Source organism: Sinocyclocheilus rhinocerous, unplaced genomic scaffold (genome assembly GCF_001515625.1).
Source record: "Sinocyclocheilus rhinocerous isolate Xijiao unplaced genomic scaffold, SAMN03320098_v1.1 scaffold2581, whole genome shotgun sequence".
Taxonomy (NCBI): domain Eukaryota; kingdom Metazoa; phylum Chordata; class Actinopteri; order Cypriniformes; family Cyprinidae; genus Sinocyclocheilus; species Sinocyclocheilus rhinocerous.
The window spans coordinates 67,234-82,785 of NW_015647950.1; the positions used below are offsets into that span (position 1 = coordinate 67,234).

A 15,552-nucleotide genomic window follows, 5' to 3' on the forward strand; every position below is an offset into this window, starting at 1 on the left:
AATGCTACCCCAGATAGTCGTTCAGTGTGAAACCAACAGTGATGCGACGTCTTTGAATATCGTGCAGTGTGAACTCGGCATAAACTAAGGCTTTGTGTCCAGTTTTAAGCAGGCTGATTTTGGTCCATCCCATGGCGTCAATTATTTTGATTATTTATTATTAAAATGACTAGATCATTTTAATTTAGTATCATTTTCCTATCTGATATTTGTCCATATGTGTAAACAATAATAATTTCTAAGTGTAAATAGAGGAGTGAAGATCACTGACATGAGACTGACTGATGCTGTAATGAACACTTTTTGATCTAGTCGTGTTTGTCTCATGTTTCCCAGTTCATCTGCCTGTTCCTAACATTACCAGAGATTGTTCTTCATCATCATCATCATCATCATCGTACTGTTCAATGTTGTGTTCAGTGGTGAATGTGGGTCATGTGACTCTCTCCTGGTACAAAGGAAACAGTTTATTATTTACTTAAATAAATTGTTAATTTTACAGAGATTGATAACATAAGATGCCAGAAATGATGAAGCACCTGTCAGCATTTACCTTAGTCATGTCTTTCTAAATAGGTTTGATTTTTTCCCCCTGCGTGGATAACAAAAAGAGATTTTGCAGATTAATCGATTGATTGATTTCCATGCAGCTAAAGTCAGCGTGTTTAAATCACAATTATGTTTTATTAATTCTCTCTTGTTTTTGTGTGTGTGTGTGTGTGTTTTTTTCCCTAGAAGTTCATGTCAGTTGTTGTGATACTATCGAGCCTGTGATCCGATTGGTCGTCGCTGCTCTGATGGGCGTGGCTGCTGCAGCTGCTGTTGTTCTTCTGGTCAATGACGTCAGATCTGCTAGAGGTTAAAAGAAAACAGAACGGGTATCATATGATATTTAGATATATTGGAGTTTGGTATAGATGAAAGTATGTGTGGTCTAATTGTTTTTTGATGGCAAAACAAAGCTTTGCTCTCCATCTGGTGGCCAAAACAATGAATATTCTTTAATATTTCATTAAATTTTTTATGCCACCCATTTGACATTTCTTTGTCAACTACACTGTTTTAATTTTTTCTTAATTTATGTTGTAAATATTTTCATTACTATATGCAGCAACCCAACAAATACAAAAGTAAAAATATTTGTCGTGATTTTTGTGGAAAACTGAATATTACATACTGAAAAGATGAAAGATCTATGAATCATGCCTATATTTTAATAGAAGGGGTGTCATAATAAGAATAATCTATGAATTCAGAATCAGATTGAATGATGGCTCAATAAAAACAGCATTAAACAGTATATTTAAAAAAACACAGGCAGTATAAATGGCAATATTTTATATAACTGTAAATTTGAAAGATTATTTTGAAAAGATTTTGAAATACATATTAATTGAAAACTGGGTTGTATGATAGAAATGTGTGTATGATGTGCTTTATGTAATATTATTTTTTCTCTCTTTCTGACAGCTATAATGTAAATAGTGTGATTATCAGAAACACAAATGTAGACATATTTGTGTATATTATCACCATAAAATTGAAACTATCACCTAACCAACTGATATCTATGAACCATATATAAGCCTATATTTTTACTTTCATGGTTGTATAACAATACAATATCAATTAAGACGGAATGTTTCTACTTAGTTTGTCTGTACTATCTTATGGTTATAATGAGTGAAAATCTTTCAAATGTACTAGTACACTGTAAAAAAAAATATAATAAAATAATAATCATTTTACAGTAGTTTTATTACGAGTATATGAAAACAAGTGAGCGAATTCAGACAGACAAACTCTTGTTTCAATAAAACATTAACATCTAAACCTCTGTAACTTCTCGATAAGAATTTCTGAAGACGTATGAAAGAAATCAAGTCAAATTGGTTTGTAAGTGAAATGCTGTTTGTGGAGTTGTTTATTCATCCTCTGCTGAGATCTTGAGACTTGTAACCTGAGGGTCATGTGTTCGATTCTCAGTACCGGCACGCAGGAATTGTAAGACGAGGAAGTGAATGACCAGCACTCTCTTCCACCTTCAATATCCACAACTGAGGTGCCCTTGAGCAAGGCACCAAATCCCTAACTGCTTCCCAGGCGTCACAGCAAAAAATGTCTGTCCTCCAGGTGTGTGTGTATGTGTATGTATGGACTTCAATGCAGAGCACAAATTCCAAGTATGGGTTTCCTTTTTCGAGAACCAAATTAGCTCCTACTCCGGAGCAGTCGATCGGTTCCTAGTACACACTCTCGGTGCGAATGCAACCCTTTAAATGGTACTGGGAAATAGTTCGCGCAAAATCGTCCCAGTACTTTAGTACTGTACATTTAGTTCTGGAACTAAAGCGGTGCGAAAGGCACTTATCAGTGAGTTACATTAGTTCAGGCATGTGTGCTATTGCTAGCTAAAGCTTAACTCCAATAAGTTAGTTTAACTGAATTATTTATTAAGTAATTTAGTTTAGTATTAGATACACGGAGCATTTGAGCGGTCCGTACGTGCTACAGGGCACATTGGGCAGCAAGCAAATTCCACTGATAGCAATTGTCTGCATGGGTTTCAACTTCTTCCCATTTAATGCCAGCTCGCTTTGAATGTACTTCTTTGGCCTTCCTCGCCTTCTACATCCATTGGCGCTGCTCTGATGGGCGTGGCTGCTGCAGCTGCTGTTGTTCTTCTGGTCAATGACGTCAGATCTGCTAGAGGTTAAAAGAAAACAGAACGGGTATCATATGATATTTAGATATATTGGAGTTTGGTATAGATGAAAGTATGTGTGGTCTAATTGTTTTTTGATGGCAAAACAAAGCTTTGCTCTCCATCTGGTGGCCAAAACAATGAATATTCTTTAATATTTCATAAAAAATTTTATGCCACCCATTTGACATTTCTTTGTCAACTACACTGTTTTAATTTTTTCTTAATTTATGTTGTAAATATTTTCATTACTATATGCAGCAACCCAACAAATACAAAAGTAAAAATATTTGTCGTGATTTTTGTGGAAAACTGAATATTACATACTGAAAAGATGAAAGATCTATGAATCATGCCTATATTTTAATAGAAGGGGTGTCATAATAAGAATAATCTATGAATTCAGAATCAGATTGAATGATGGCTCAATAAAAACAGCATTAAACAGTATATTTAAAAAAACACAGGCAGTATAAATGGCAATATTTTATATAACTGTAAATTTGAAAGATTATTTTGAAAAGATTTTGAAATACATATTAATTGAAAACTGGGTTGTATGATAGAAATGTGTGTATGATGTGCTTTATGTAATATTATTTTTTCTCTCTTTCTGACAGCTATAATGTAAATAGTGTGATTATCAGAAACACAAATGTAGACATATTTGTGTATATTATCACCATAAAATTGAAACTATCACCTAACCAACTGATATCTATGAACCATATATAAGCCTATATTTTTACTTTCATGGTTGTATAACAATACAATATCAATTAAGACGGAATGTTTCTACTTAGTTTGTCTGTACTATCTTATGGTTATAATGAGTGAAAATCTTTCAAATGTACTAGTACACTGTAAAAAAAAATATAATAAAATAATAATCATTTTACAGTAGTTTTATTACGAGTATATGAAAACAAGTGAGCGAATTCAGACAGACAAACTCTTGTTTCAATAAAACATTAACATCTAAACCTCTGTAACTTCTCGATAAGAATTTCTGAAGACGTATGAAAGAAATCAAGTCAAATTGGTTTGTAAGTGAAATGCTGTTTGTGGAGTTGTTTATTCATCCTCTGCTGAGATCTTGAGACTTGTAACCTGAGGGTCATGTGTTCGATTCTCAGTACCGGCACGCAGGAATTGTAAGACGAGGAAGTGAATGACCAGCACTCTCTTCCACCTTCAATATCCACAACTGAGGTGCCCTTGAGCAAGGCACCAAATCCCTAACTGCTTCCCAGGCGTCACAGCAAAAAATGTCTGTCCTCCAGGTGTGTGTGTATGTGTATGTATGGACTTCAATGCAGAGCACAAATTCCAAGTATGGGTTTCCTTTTTCGAGAACCAAATTAGCTCCTACTCCGGAGCAGTCGATCGGTTCCTAGTACACACTCTCGGTGCGAATGCAACCCTTTAAATGGTACTGGGAAATAGTTCGCGCAAAATCGTCCCAGTACTTTAGTACTGTACATTTAGTTCTGGAACTAAAGCGGTGCGAAAGGCACCTATCAGTGAGTTACATTAGTTCAGGCATGTGTGCTATTGCTAGCTAAAGCTTAACTCCAATAAGTTAGTTTAACTGAATTATTTATTAAGTAATTTAGTTTAGTATTAGATACACGGAGCATTTGAGCGGTCCGTACGTGCTACAGGGCACATTGGGCAGCAAGCAAATTCCACTGATAGCAATTGTCTGCATGGGTTTCAACTTCTTCCCATTTAATGCCAGCTCGCTTTGAATGTACTTCTTTGGCCTTCCTCGCCTTCTACATCCATTGGACGGCATCCATGTTATTGCAATTTTTGCAAGGCGTTGTTCTGGTTGCCGCATGATGTGCCCTGCCAGTTTGATACGACGCTCAGACACAATGGAGGAAAGTCTATGAGTTTTATCCCTGCGCAGAATCTCTTCATTTGTAACATGGTCGTGGTATGTGACGCGGAGAATACATCTGAGACACCACTGGTGGAATACATCCAACTTGTGGCCAATGCACACTGTATTTTTCCAGGTCTCACAGGCATAAATTGCCATTGGTAACACAATGGACATGTAGAGACAGATCTTAAGTGATGTGTTAATGCTGGGTGGCATCCAGATGTTGCGCATCCTTTGGAACAAATTGGCTGCTTTGCCAATGCGTTGGGTTACATCTGGCTCTGCATCCCCATCCTGTGCGATAACACTGCCCAAGTATGTAAACTGGTCTATATCCGTGAGTGGCTGGTTGCTAATAGTAATTGACATCAGTAGATCTTCATCTTTCCCGCTCATTTGCATCACTTGGGTCTTTTTTGATGTTGACCCGCAGGCCGATCTTAAGTGCAAATCTAAAATTCAAACAGGGTGGTAAGTTGCTGTAGCTTCTCCCGTGACTCTACTAGTAGTGCTATATCATCAGCAAAGTCTAGATCAGCAAGCCTTGTTTGCTCTGTCCATGAAATACCACATGCATGTCCACTTGCTGTCTTCCGCATGGCATAGTCTATGGCAAGCAGGAACAACATGGGTGACAAAATGCACCCCTGCCTAACACCTGTCACAACGTCAAAAAACTCAGATGTTCCTGTGTCGGTTCGCACACAACACCTTGAGTTATGGTAGATGTTCTTAAATATATCAACAAACCGCTGTGGAATGCCATATACTACACAGATTTGCCAGAGTGAATCGAGGTGAACGCTGTCGAATGCTTTCTCGAAGTCAATGAAATTGACCACGAGAGGATGTTGAAATTCAGCACACTTTTCCATGAAGTTATGCAGAGTAAAGATTTGCTCTGTGCAGGACCAGCCATGCCGGAATCTGGCTTGCTCTTCTCGCAACAGTACATCAACTGCATCTCTGAGCCTTATTAGCAGTGCAAAAGGCCTTTCCCGGCACTGACAGTAGTGTAATGCCATGCCAGTTACTACAATAAATGATGTTTCCTACTACTCACTACCTCAATACCACTACTCATCTGGTATTTGTTCTTCCTCCCAGCATTTATTCATCAGCTGTGTCAATGCTTGTACCATACTTGTTCCGCCGTGTTTCAGAAGCTCTGCGGAAATCTGGTCTTGACCTACTGCCTTGCCACTCTTTAATTTTTTCAGCGCTTGCTCAACCTCATCAACTGTGATTTTATCCAGTTTCACTTGCAATTCTGGTGAAAAGTCCCTGGGGTCGAAAGCAAAAGTGCTCTTTGGTTCAGGGTGGTTCAAAGTCTCTCGGAAATGTTCAACTCAGCGCTGGTCTTGCTCGTCTTTCGTCAGCAGTATATTTCCATTCTTATCTCTAATGGGTGCATTGATGTTACTCCTTGTTCCAATCAGTTCTTTAACAATCCTGTGAAAATGAATGAATAAAAGTGTCATTTTATATTAAGAAAATTATTTGTTTAGTGGACTCAAATAAGTTTACATTAATATACTAACATTACAAACAGCATACATATTAGTTTTTGAATGGTTTAAGGCAATTTACAGTGAATTTGCATAATGAACTTAATTGCATATAGATACATCAATTAGAATTATTTTTATTTAACAGTTAATGAAATAAAATACAATTCAATAATAAAAACAGCAGCGACAACATACCACAGGAAATCTGAAGAGGACAGCAGTATTTTTTATTATAGACATACAATTTTTTCGCATGCATGAATAAATATGATTATACAGCATAAACAATGACAGAGTAATTTTTAAAAACTCTGAATGTGTAATGTCACTGGTTTTCGTCTATCGCAGGGAATCCCAAACATTGTTGTCAGACAAACCCCTTTGACCTAAAATATTTTCTTGAAATCCCGAGATGTTAAATGAGTTAGTTCAAAAGTAATCTAAAAGTAGTCAGAATACATTACCTAAAATGCATAATCTAGATTACATTATAAACTACAATTTTCTTCATGTAAATTGTTATAAGTACAGTAACTACACTTTGCACTGCTTACATGTCTGTGGTTTACATAATCATTAATCAGTTTCTCAATAGAGGAAATGAATGAGAATTCCAGAATGTTGAGTAATATTATAAATACATTACAGTTTTTGGACAAAGCTTGAAAAGATCATTCCAAACTCTGAGGTATAATGAAAGTAAAAGTAACAGTTAAAGTTTGCATTTGTTTGCATAGTGTTTTGGTCATGTACAAACATGATAGTTGCCTATACATTTTGGATCAATCTCTTCAGTTTTCTTTTTGTTTATTATTAACTTGTAAGGTTTAAAGTCACTTTCTAGAACCTTAACCTGCTCTGTTGAGCTGTGGTGGATCAAGGATCCATCCTTTATCTTATTATAATAATTCCTGTTTTAAAGTGCTTGTGATGCTCATATGCTGATCTGAATAAAAACATGATACATGTTCCTAAATTACTAAATGTAAATGTACTCTAGCTCAGTTTACAGCTAGTGTCAAAGTTAACAGGTGGTATAATAAATTATTTTAGCTGCACATTTAAATGCCCAGACTTGGCCTGTACTTCATTTAACCAGCACAAATTAAAAAGAGTTATACCAAAACCAAAACATTGGAAAATATCACAAAAAAATATTTAAATGAAAGACAATATCTCTTTGTCGTGAAAATAAATAAATAACCCTTTAAATCACAGGGATGAAATTAAACAATAGAAAGTATTGCAAGAACCAGAATTACAGAAACACAACTCTGTTACAGTTGAGGTCAAACGTTTACATCCCCCTTGCAGAATCTGCTAAATGTTAATTATTTTACCAAAATAAGAGGGATCATACAAAATGCATGTTATTGTTAATTTAGTAACCTACTGCCCTGAATAAGACATTTCACATAAAAGATGTTTACATATAGTCTACAAAAGAAAATAATAGTTGAATTTATAAAAATGACCCGGTTCAATGATTCTTAATACTCTTGTTACCTGAATGATCCACAGCTGTTTTTTTTTTTGTTCATAAGTCCCTTGTTTGTCCAGAACAGTAAAACTGCCTGCTGTTCTTCAGAAAAATCCTTCAGGTCCCACAAATTCTTTGGTTTTTCAGCATTTTTGTGTATTTTAACCCTTTCCGAAAATGACTGTATGATTTTGAGATCCATCTTTTCACACTGAGGACGACTGAGGGACTCATATAGAACTATTAGAGAAGGTTCAACCGCTCACTGATGCTCCAGAAGAAAACACAATGCATTAAGAGCCGAGGGCTGTACTATTATATTACCCCCCAACTACTATATTACTAATTCAATTATTAATTTCTCTTGTGGATTATATGGAAACATCTTTTATATGAAATATCTTATTAAGGTCAGTAGGTTACTAAATAAGCAATAACATGCATTTTGTATGATCCCTCTTATTTTGGTAAAATAATTAACATTTTGCAGATTCTGCAAGGGGGGGTGTAAACTTTTGACCTCAACTGTATATAGATACTTCCTCTTGAGGTTAAGGGGTAAACAGTTAAGTGCATTACAATTAGTGTTTCATTATTAACATTAACAAAACCAATGGGAATATTTTTCAAAATTGTAAATAAAACAGATTAATCTATTATGTTTTACAGTAACGATTATTTCTGTAAAAAAAAAAATGTTCTCTTATTTTATAATCACACTTTTGGGACTGTCTTTCTCCTTCTGTAAGAAAACAATAAATCATAGAAGGTAAAGTTAGAGAAACAAACAGTGCTGTTTACAGTTCAAATCAGACACAATAAACACATTCGTCACGTATCATTCAATTAGATTTTTTATTTGTCATTAGGATGATTTTGTCCATGCAAGTAAAATCAAACACAGATCTTGGTGTCATGTAAAGTCAGTTTTCAGTACAGTATCTTACCTCATTTGGGCAGTAGTCCTTCATACTTGTTTTTGTCCCTGTCTGCTGTGAAAAAATAAAAAAATCACACACGCACACAATTCAATGACGAAGGTCATTATCAGGAAATATTTGGAATGTCGCAACTGACCAATCACAACCAAGCATTCCAGGGAGCCAAATATTAGTTTTGCATTAAGCACATGATGTTTCCCTCTCACTATAGTATCTGCATGTAATACTCACCATTTCTGGAGCTCCTACGGCGATAGTAAATCCCACCAGCAGCAGCTACAACAGTCACCAGCAGCAGAACAGCAGCACATATTCCTGCTACAGCAGCTGAAGACAGACCTGAATCTGTAATGAGAGAAGAGAGACAGTCATTAGTGCGAGAGAATATGTCTTTGTATACCATATTCACTAGATGGACACTATTGCATGTCCAAAAAGCTCATTCCTCTGTTGAAACAATAGGTATTATTTCATTATGGAATAGTTTATGAAAGGTTTAGGAATAGTCTATGAGGTTGGCCTCCAGAAATGTCAAGAAACGCCTTTTCACTCTTTGTGATCTTGTGATACAATTGTCGCATGTCAAACGTCACTATGTACTTATGTATTTGTCTGAAGAGCTGCCGTGTATCTGTTTGCCTTTCCAGAACCATAATAATCATTGTTTGTTGAATTACAGGTTTGGAGGAAGCATTTTATTGGCTTCAAGTCTTTAAGCTAAAGTCAAGCTCCCTTTAAGAACAATGCATTTATAGATATGCTGTACTACATTATATGCAATCTATTAAGAGATAAAAAAGGAAAGGTGAAAATATACCCAAGTCAAACTCCCTCTTCTCCATACGGGGCTCTTCATTGGTTTTGACTTGATCAGACAGAGCAGCTGGAATAAAAATAAAGAAATATAAAGGAACACATTGATATTGAATTGATGCTGAAAAATTAAGTCCTTTTGGCAGTTTCTGTTCATTTGTATAACTGCAGGAAAAACTTTTAGAAAACATTCTCCAATGCCACATTAATAATATTAGTTGCATATGCTGTGCAATTAAAGTTGTTATAGTCTTTTCTTCCCTGTGTGTGAGTGAAATGACATCTCAATAAATAAATAAAACATGAAGGCAGGACTTGATTTTGTTTATTGGGAATTGATTGGATCACTGGATGGGTAAGTTATTTTGATTATGAGGGCACATTAATTTGTGCAAGAATCATCCATTTTGATTTCATAGTAACTTCAAAGAAACATGAACCATCAGGAATAAATTATAGTGTTAGGTCATCATAATAAGGTTCTTAAAAGACCATTTATTCAATTAAAATTGTAATAAAATCTATCCATCAAGCCTTTTTCTAATCCACTTGTGTTTTGCAGGATCACAGGATCACAGGATTTCAGAAATGTCAGACATTTAATCAGAAATGTAGTTTTTATGTTGATGAACCATTATGTTTACAGCATGCCTATGAAGTTGAATTTGGTTTTTATAATATGTATTTTTGTATTATAATAGAAAAATCACTGATTTGTGTTCTAATATGTAATTTATTCAAAACAAACACACACACACACACACACACAAACAGTTAAGGGTAAATTACATTGAGTAACTCACCAATGACGATCATATTGAAAGTTTTTATGGTATCATCATGACTGATGCTGATTCTTCTGGTGATTTTTCTGCTGTCACACTTGCGATTTCTGTTCAAACTTTGCCTTTTTCCTGAACTCTCACTTCTGATGATCTCTGCTTCATAACGTCCAGCGTGTTCAGTTGTGATGTCTGTGATGGTCAGAGATCCAGTCTTATAGTCCACCTCCAGTCTGTCTCTGAATCTCCCGTCTTCACCATCATATAAACAGCTCATATTGGGATGTCCATTGATCAGAGCTATACGAGTGTCTTCAAAATACCACAGCATCTTGTCATGTTCTTTTTTGGTGATATCAGTGTGTAGAGTGACTGTATCTCCCTCCATCACTGTCACCACATCATCACCAAAAACACCTGGAAACACAAATATATAGTTACTCGATAATGTTTACTTTATATAATTTTAATGAAGTGTTATGAATTAAACAGTTCATAAGCATGCTTCATCATTAGAAAAAAAAAGAACATGTTAAACATGAAAGTACTAAGCAATCATTTAAAATATTTCTCCTTATAAAGAACCTGTTTGTCATAAAGGGTTCTTAAACATTCAGTCAAGAACCTTTGTCCTATTGTAGAGACGCTGGAGTCCATCCCAGTGTCTCAACCTGTAGGAAGGGAAACACCTGGCAAGTTTCACAGGTGTTGTGTTCATGGATGAGCCGATGCAGCGTACAACTGATCACACAGCGTAGCAGGTACGTAACTGAACTTTATTGAAAACTCACACAGTACCAGACCCCCTGCTTAGGGGCGTGGCTCCTCAATAGCAATCTCACTAATCAGATATCACTACATCTCCCCTTCCCCAAACAATGAACTTTGTGAACCCAAGAATGTTACTATTGTGGCATAATAAACATAATGTAACCATGCTTAACCAATTCTAAGCATATATATGCTGTGCTTCTCTAATGTACAGGAAGATTATTGCTTGAATAACATCCTTCATCACAACAATTTGTCTTTCACATTACCATCCATTTCACAGTTTGACCACTTTTTTTCCCACATAAACATTGTCTTCTTTCTTTCTAAGGAGGTCAGTATACAGGAAGTGTAATCAGGGAGAACAGAAAGGGGTGTTGGCTAATCAGATACCACAGAAACAGACAGGCAACACAGGAATAGGATACAAAACAAAAACAAAACTGGCTATATAATCCTGACAACCATTGCAGGGGTTTCAATAACGTTATAAATTGAATTATCCCTAAAACATTTCTGCTGAAAATGTTGAGCAGAGTCAATTTAATCTTCAGCGCATCAGAAATCCAGTTTTATGTTGATGAACCATTGAATTAGCACTGAACCTTTTTCCTTGAGAAATCTGGTAGAAAATGAAAGAACTCGTATATTCAATGTGCCGATGACAGTCAAATGCAGGCTACACATTCTCTCTAGACTACACGTCCGTATGTGTACAAAGAATAAAGCCTACATGTGTTATGCATTGTCACTAAGCTAACCTAACTTTCATGGGTCGCTTTTCGCCATTTCCTTCTCCAGAACAGGAACTGGCTACCTAAAATAAATGCCATCCCGAAACACAGAATAAGGACAATCGTGGCACTGTATTATTAAAATAGCCTATTTAATTATTTAAAACAGCGACAAATACAATCCAAGTTGATGTGAAATCGCCATTTTCCATCGCTGAAAACCAAAAGGGCAGAGGATACAAATGTAAGCGTCTTACCATGAACGAGGAAAATAAAAAGAGTGAGCACAAAATAGCATCCCATGTCAACCGCGGTCTCTGTTAGAGCAGATTCAAATGGCGTTGCTCCGTTGATCTACTTATGGCTTTTCTCCTTCGTTCTTCCAAACCAAAAAGAACCCAAATTACAATAATCGTTATCTTGTGTGTCAAATTAAAACACGCATATCGCGTAGCCTATTGCGCATAGTCTAGTCAAAAAATGAAAGTAAAAGCACTGAGTCTCTTTAAAAGCATGTGTTTTCCCACAAAATGCCACACTAATTAGACAGTCAAAGCGAAACCTGCGGTAATCTTAGTTAGACCTCGAATCAGGCTATTAATTAATTATTTAAATCGTGCATTCGGCGCTTTTATAAGCGCTAACTTAACGTACGAACCGAACGGAGCAGTTCTCAGCGCAATATGACTGAAGCGCAGTTTAAGAGCGTCGCGCGAATCACCGAATACTCTGCGTGCGATCACAAGCGAGCTCGAGAAGTGTGATACGATTTCCGCGAGCCATTCTTATCGCGAAGCTGATGGACAAATATGTGATCTATACTTGAATTATTAAGAGAAACAGCCACTTTAAAATGCTATGGAGAAAGTCGAACAGTATCTAAAAAAAGGCAAATAAACTGATGAAAAGAGGAGAAAACAGCCTTGAACCAGCACATATATTAGGTTACAATCTTTTTCAACTATTTATGACCACCTTTACTAGAATTTATCACGTTTTATTGTAGGTTTATTTATTGTGCAAAGTTTAGTCTAACTTGTTGTATAGAATTTATATTAGATGATCTGTTAAGAGAATAGATTTTTTCCCCTATAGATTTATATTACAACTGTGGCATGTTGTAGCTAATGGTTCTAAATGTGCAGGCGGTTGTTTCTTCATAACACATGCTATATTAATTCATAAAAATAAAAAAAGTCATTGTTGGCCTGGTAATGATTAATAGGCTAGTCTTATTATAGCAAATGCTACAGTTAAGAACTATGCTACATGGCCTTCAGATATTCCAAAAGATGGCATAGATTAAAGCATTGAGAGCCTGATGAACTGTTAAGGAGTAAGAAATCAACAATATCAATATAAGAAAATGTTATAGATTGACTTCCCATGGCATGTTGAATTAGAACAATTCAAACTATAGCCCATAAGTGACTAAATAATATAAAATACATTACAAAGATATATCCTAAACAAGTAATTGTTAACTATGATGTTACTTTATTGCACCAACTTTGCATAGATGATATGGCACAAAACACCATATCACAAAAAAATAAATATATAAGCAAACAAACAAATAAATAAACCTTATGAGTGAGCATGACCTGGGACTCTACTAAAACAGTTCACACTTTTGATTTATTATTATGAAGTTAGTATATCAAAAAAAAAATTTAAAAATAAAACTACCTGGGACTCTACTAAAACAGTTCACACTTTTGATTTATTATTATGAAGTTAGTATATCAAAAAAATAAATAAAATAAATAAAACTGCAATCACAATAGTATATTGTTTGAACACAATGAACACTGTCAAAACCAGCCCTCTTATTTACTAATAACATTATTTAATCTGATTTAGCTCATGTTTTCAGCTCGTCTGCCTGTTCCTGTCATCAGCAGAGACTCTTCACAATGTTCTTCATCATCATCATCATATTGTTCATTGTTGTGTTCAGTGGTGAATGTGAGTCATGTGACTCTCTCCTGGTACAAAGGAAACAGTTTATTGTCCAGCATCAGTGTGTCTGATCTCAGCATCAGTCTCTCTCTACCTCTGGAGGTGGAATATCAGGATAAAAACAGCTACAGCTGTGTGCTCAACAATCCCATCAGCAACCAGACCACACATCTGGACATCACTCAACTCTGTCACACATGTTCAGGTATGACAATGGTGAGATTAGTGTTTATTCACTGATCTGTTAACCAACAGCTGTTCAATAACACATTAAGCTACACAAAACACACACAGTGCATTTGTATCTAGTCACTGCTTTATAACTGAACTTGTGAATAAAAATATACACATGAAAAAGAGCTGCTTGGAAAGTAGTTGTGAGACAGAACTAAATGTTATATTAATCTACAGGCCAAAAACATTAGATTAGCACTGGTTCGTTGCCTAGTAGTCCACAACCCAGAATAAGTGTAGCTTTCACACACGCTTCACATTCAGTCCCACTTTTTCTGACTTTGCCTGTAAAATTTGACTATGCAAATGTGTATGTAAATGTGACACTGTAATAATGGTGGAGTAGAAGAGAAAGCAGGCAAAGAGACAGATCTAAATACAAGAGGATATTATTTTTTAAACTTAAAGTCAAAACAAGGACTGTAGGGAACAGAAACACATCGACATTCGACAACTGAAAAAGCAAAAGGGGAAATGCAAATGAGGCACACCTGGGTCAGACAATCACCTGATAAAACTACAAAGAACTACAAACATGGCACTCCAGACAGGAAGTGACAAAGCGGCCTATAGCAAACATAACATGGATCCAGAACACCTGAGAAGAGATGATGCAACCCCTCAGAGGACCTCAGATGATGCCAACCCTGAAACAACATACAGAACTACCAAACTTTTGCTATAAGTTTGATTGCATCATATAATAATTGCTGTTAATAGTGTTCATCGTCTGTATGATTACGTCTTTAATTGATTTTTCCGTACATTTCTGCCATATGTACATTAACTGACAGTCACCACTGATAAGCTACTACTAAATATTGTAGAAACTTAATTTTCTGTTAAGCTGCTTTGCAGCGATTTGTATCGTAAAAAGTGCTATACAAATAAACTTGAATTGAATTGAATAGAATATCAAATTCACAATCAGAATCTGAATCAGAAGCAAACAGTAAACCAACTATATGATGTCAACAAGTAAAGCAGCAAAATCTGAGTGGGATGTTCACTTAAATACAGATCAGGCTGACACTAATGATTGTGTCTCTCTATCATTACAGGCTCTCTGTATCTGATAGTGTTGATCTCTGTTGCTGCTGTGGCTGGATCTCTGTTGATTGTGGCTGCATTCTGGATATTTCTCACGTGCAGGAAATGCAGAAAAACTGATCAAAAAGGCAAGTTGTTTGGTTGTTTATCTATAAAGTGACATTGGGCATTGGTCTTTAGTCGTCTTGCTCAGATTCTGCATTTCTCAAACTGCTTTAAAGCATATTAGAAATACAGAGACAGAAATGCAATTCTGCATAAATTCAATTATACAGTAACTCAGTAATACAATCCTGCATGCAAAAAAATGCAGAGCTCAGCTGGTGTTCACATTAAAATGTCTAGAATAACACTGTTTCACTGGTGGGTGACATTTTACTTCTGCTTCAATTTATTACATTTCATCATATTATAGAAATGCAAATTACTTTAGCATTTGTCTTAGTATGGTTTATAAATTACCTGCAAAGAATGCCTTTAAAGTTAATTTTCTGCATGAAATTTTAACTGAATTAATTTGTTAAAGGGGTCATATGGTGCAATTTCAAGTTTTCCTTTCTCTTTTGAGTGTTACAAGCTGTTCGTGAATAGATAAGAACCCTGAAGTTGCAAAGACTAAAGTCTCAAATCCAAAGAGATATTCTTTATAAAAGTTAAGACTCGTCCACGCCCTCCTAAA

General features: G+C 35.6%; 1 protein-coding gene and 1 pseudogene across 2 annotated transcripts; one reads left to right on the forward strand and one right to left on the reverse strand.

Annotated features, from left to right (window-relative positions):
• The window catches only part of LOC107709399 (uncharacterized), an 89,947-nt pseudogene that overhangs the window by 51,025 nt on the left and 23,370 nt on the right, over positions 1–15,552 (forward strand).
• On the reverse strand, positions 8,093–12,420 carry LOC107709400 (uncharacterized). 2 transcript variants are annotated; one of them, XM_016513853.1, is made up of 6 exons: positions 11,885–12,420; positions 10,144–10,539; positions 9,345–9,410; positions 8,759–8,872; positions 8,534–8,575; positions 8,093–8,328 (listed from the first exon to the last, which is right to left on the reverse strand). In XM_016513853.1, exons 1-5 carry the CDS (start codon positions 11,928–11,930, stop codon positions 8,535–8,537), a joined length of 663 nt encoding a protein of 220 aa, XP_016369339.1. In that variant the 5' UTR covers positions 11,931–12,420; the 3' UTR covers positions 8,093–8,328; position 8,534. The 2 variants fall into 2 exon arrangements, with proteins under 2 accessions (XP_016369339.1, XP_016369338.1); XM_016513852.1 differs by having other exon boundaries at positions 8,534–8,578.

Bases quoted from the DNA above. Each gene is read 5' to 3' on its own strand.
- LOC107709400 (XM_016513852.1), bottom strand. From the start codon at position 11,930: ATGGGATGCTATTTTGTGCTCACTCTTTTTATTTTCCTCGTTCATG. The intron at 9,411-10,143 runs GTGAGTTACTCA...TTTTTATTCCAG, and splicing joins TTTCAATATGATCGTCATTG to CTGCTCTGTCTGATCAAGTC. The intron at 8,873-9,344 runs GTATATTTTCAC...CTCTCATTACAG, and splicing joins GAAGAGGGAGTTTGACTTGG to ATTCAGGTCTGTCTTCAGCT.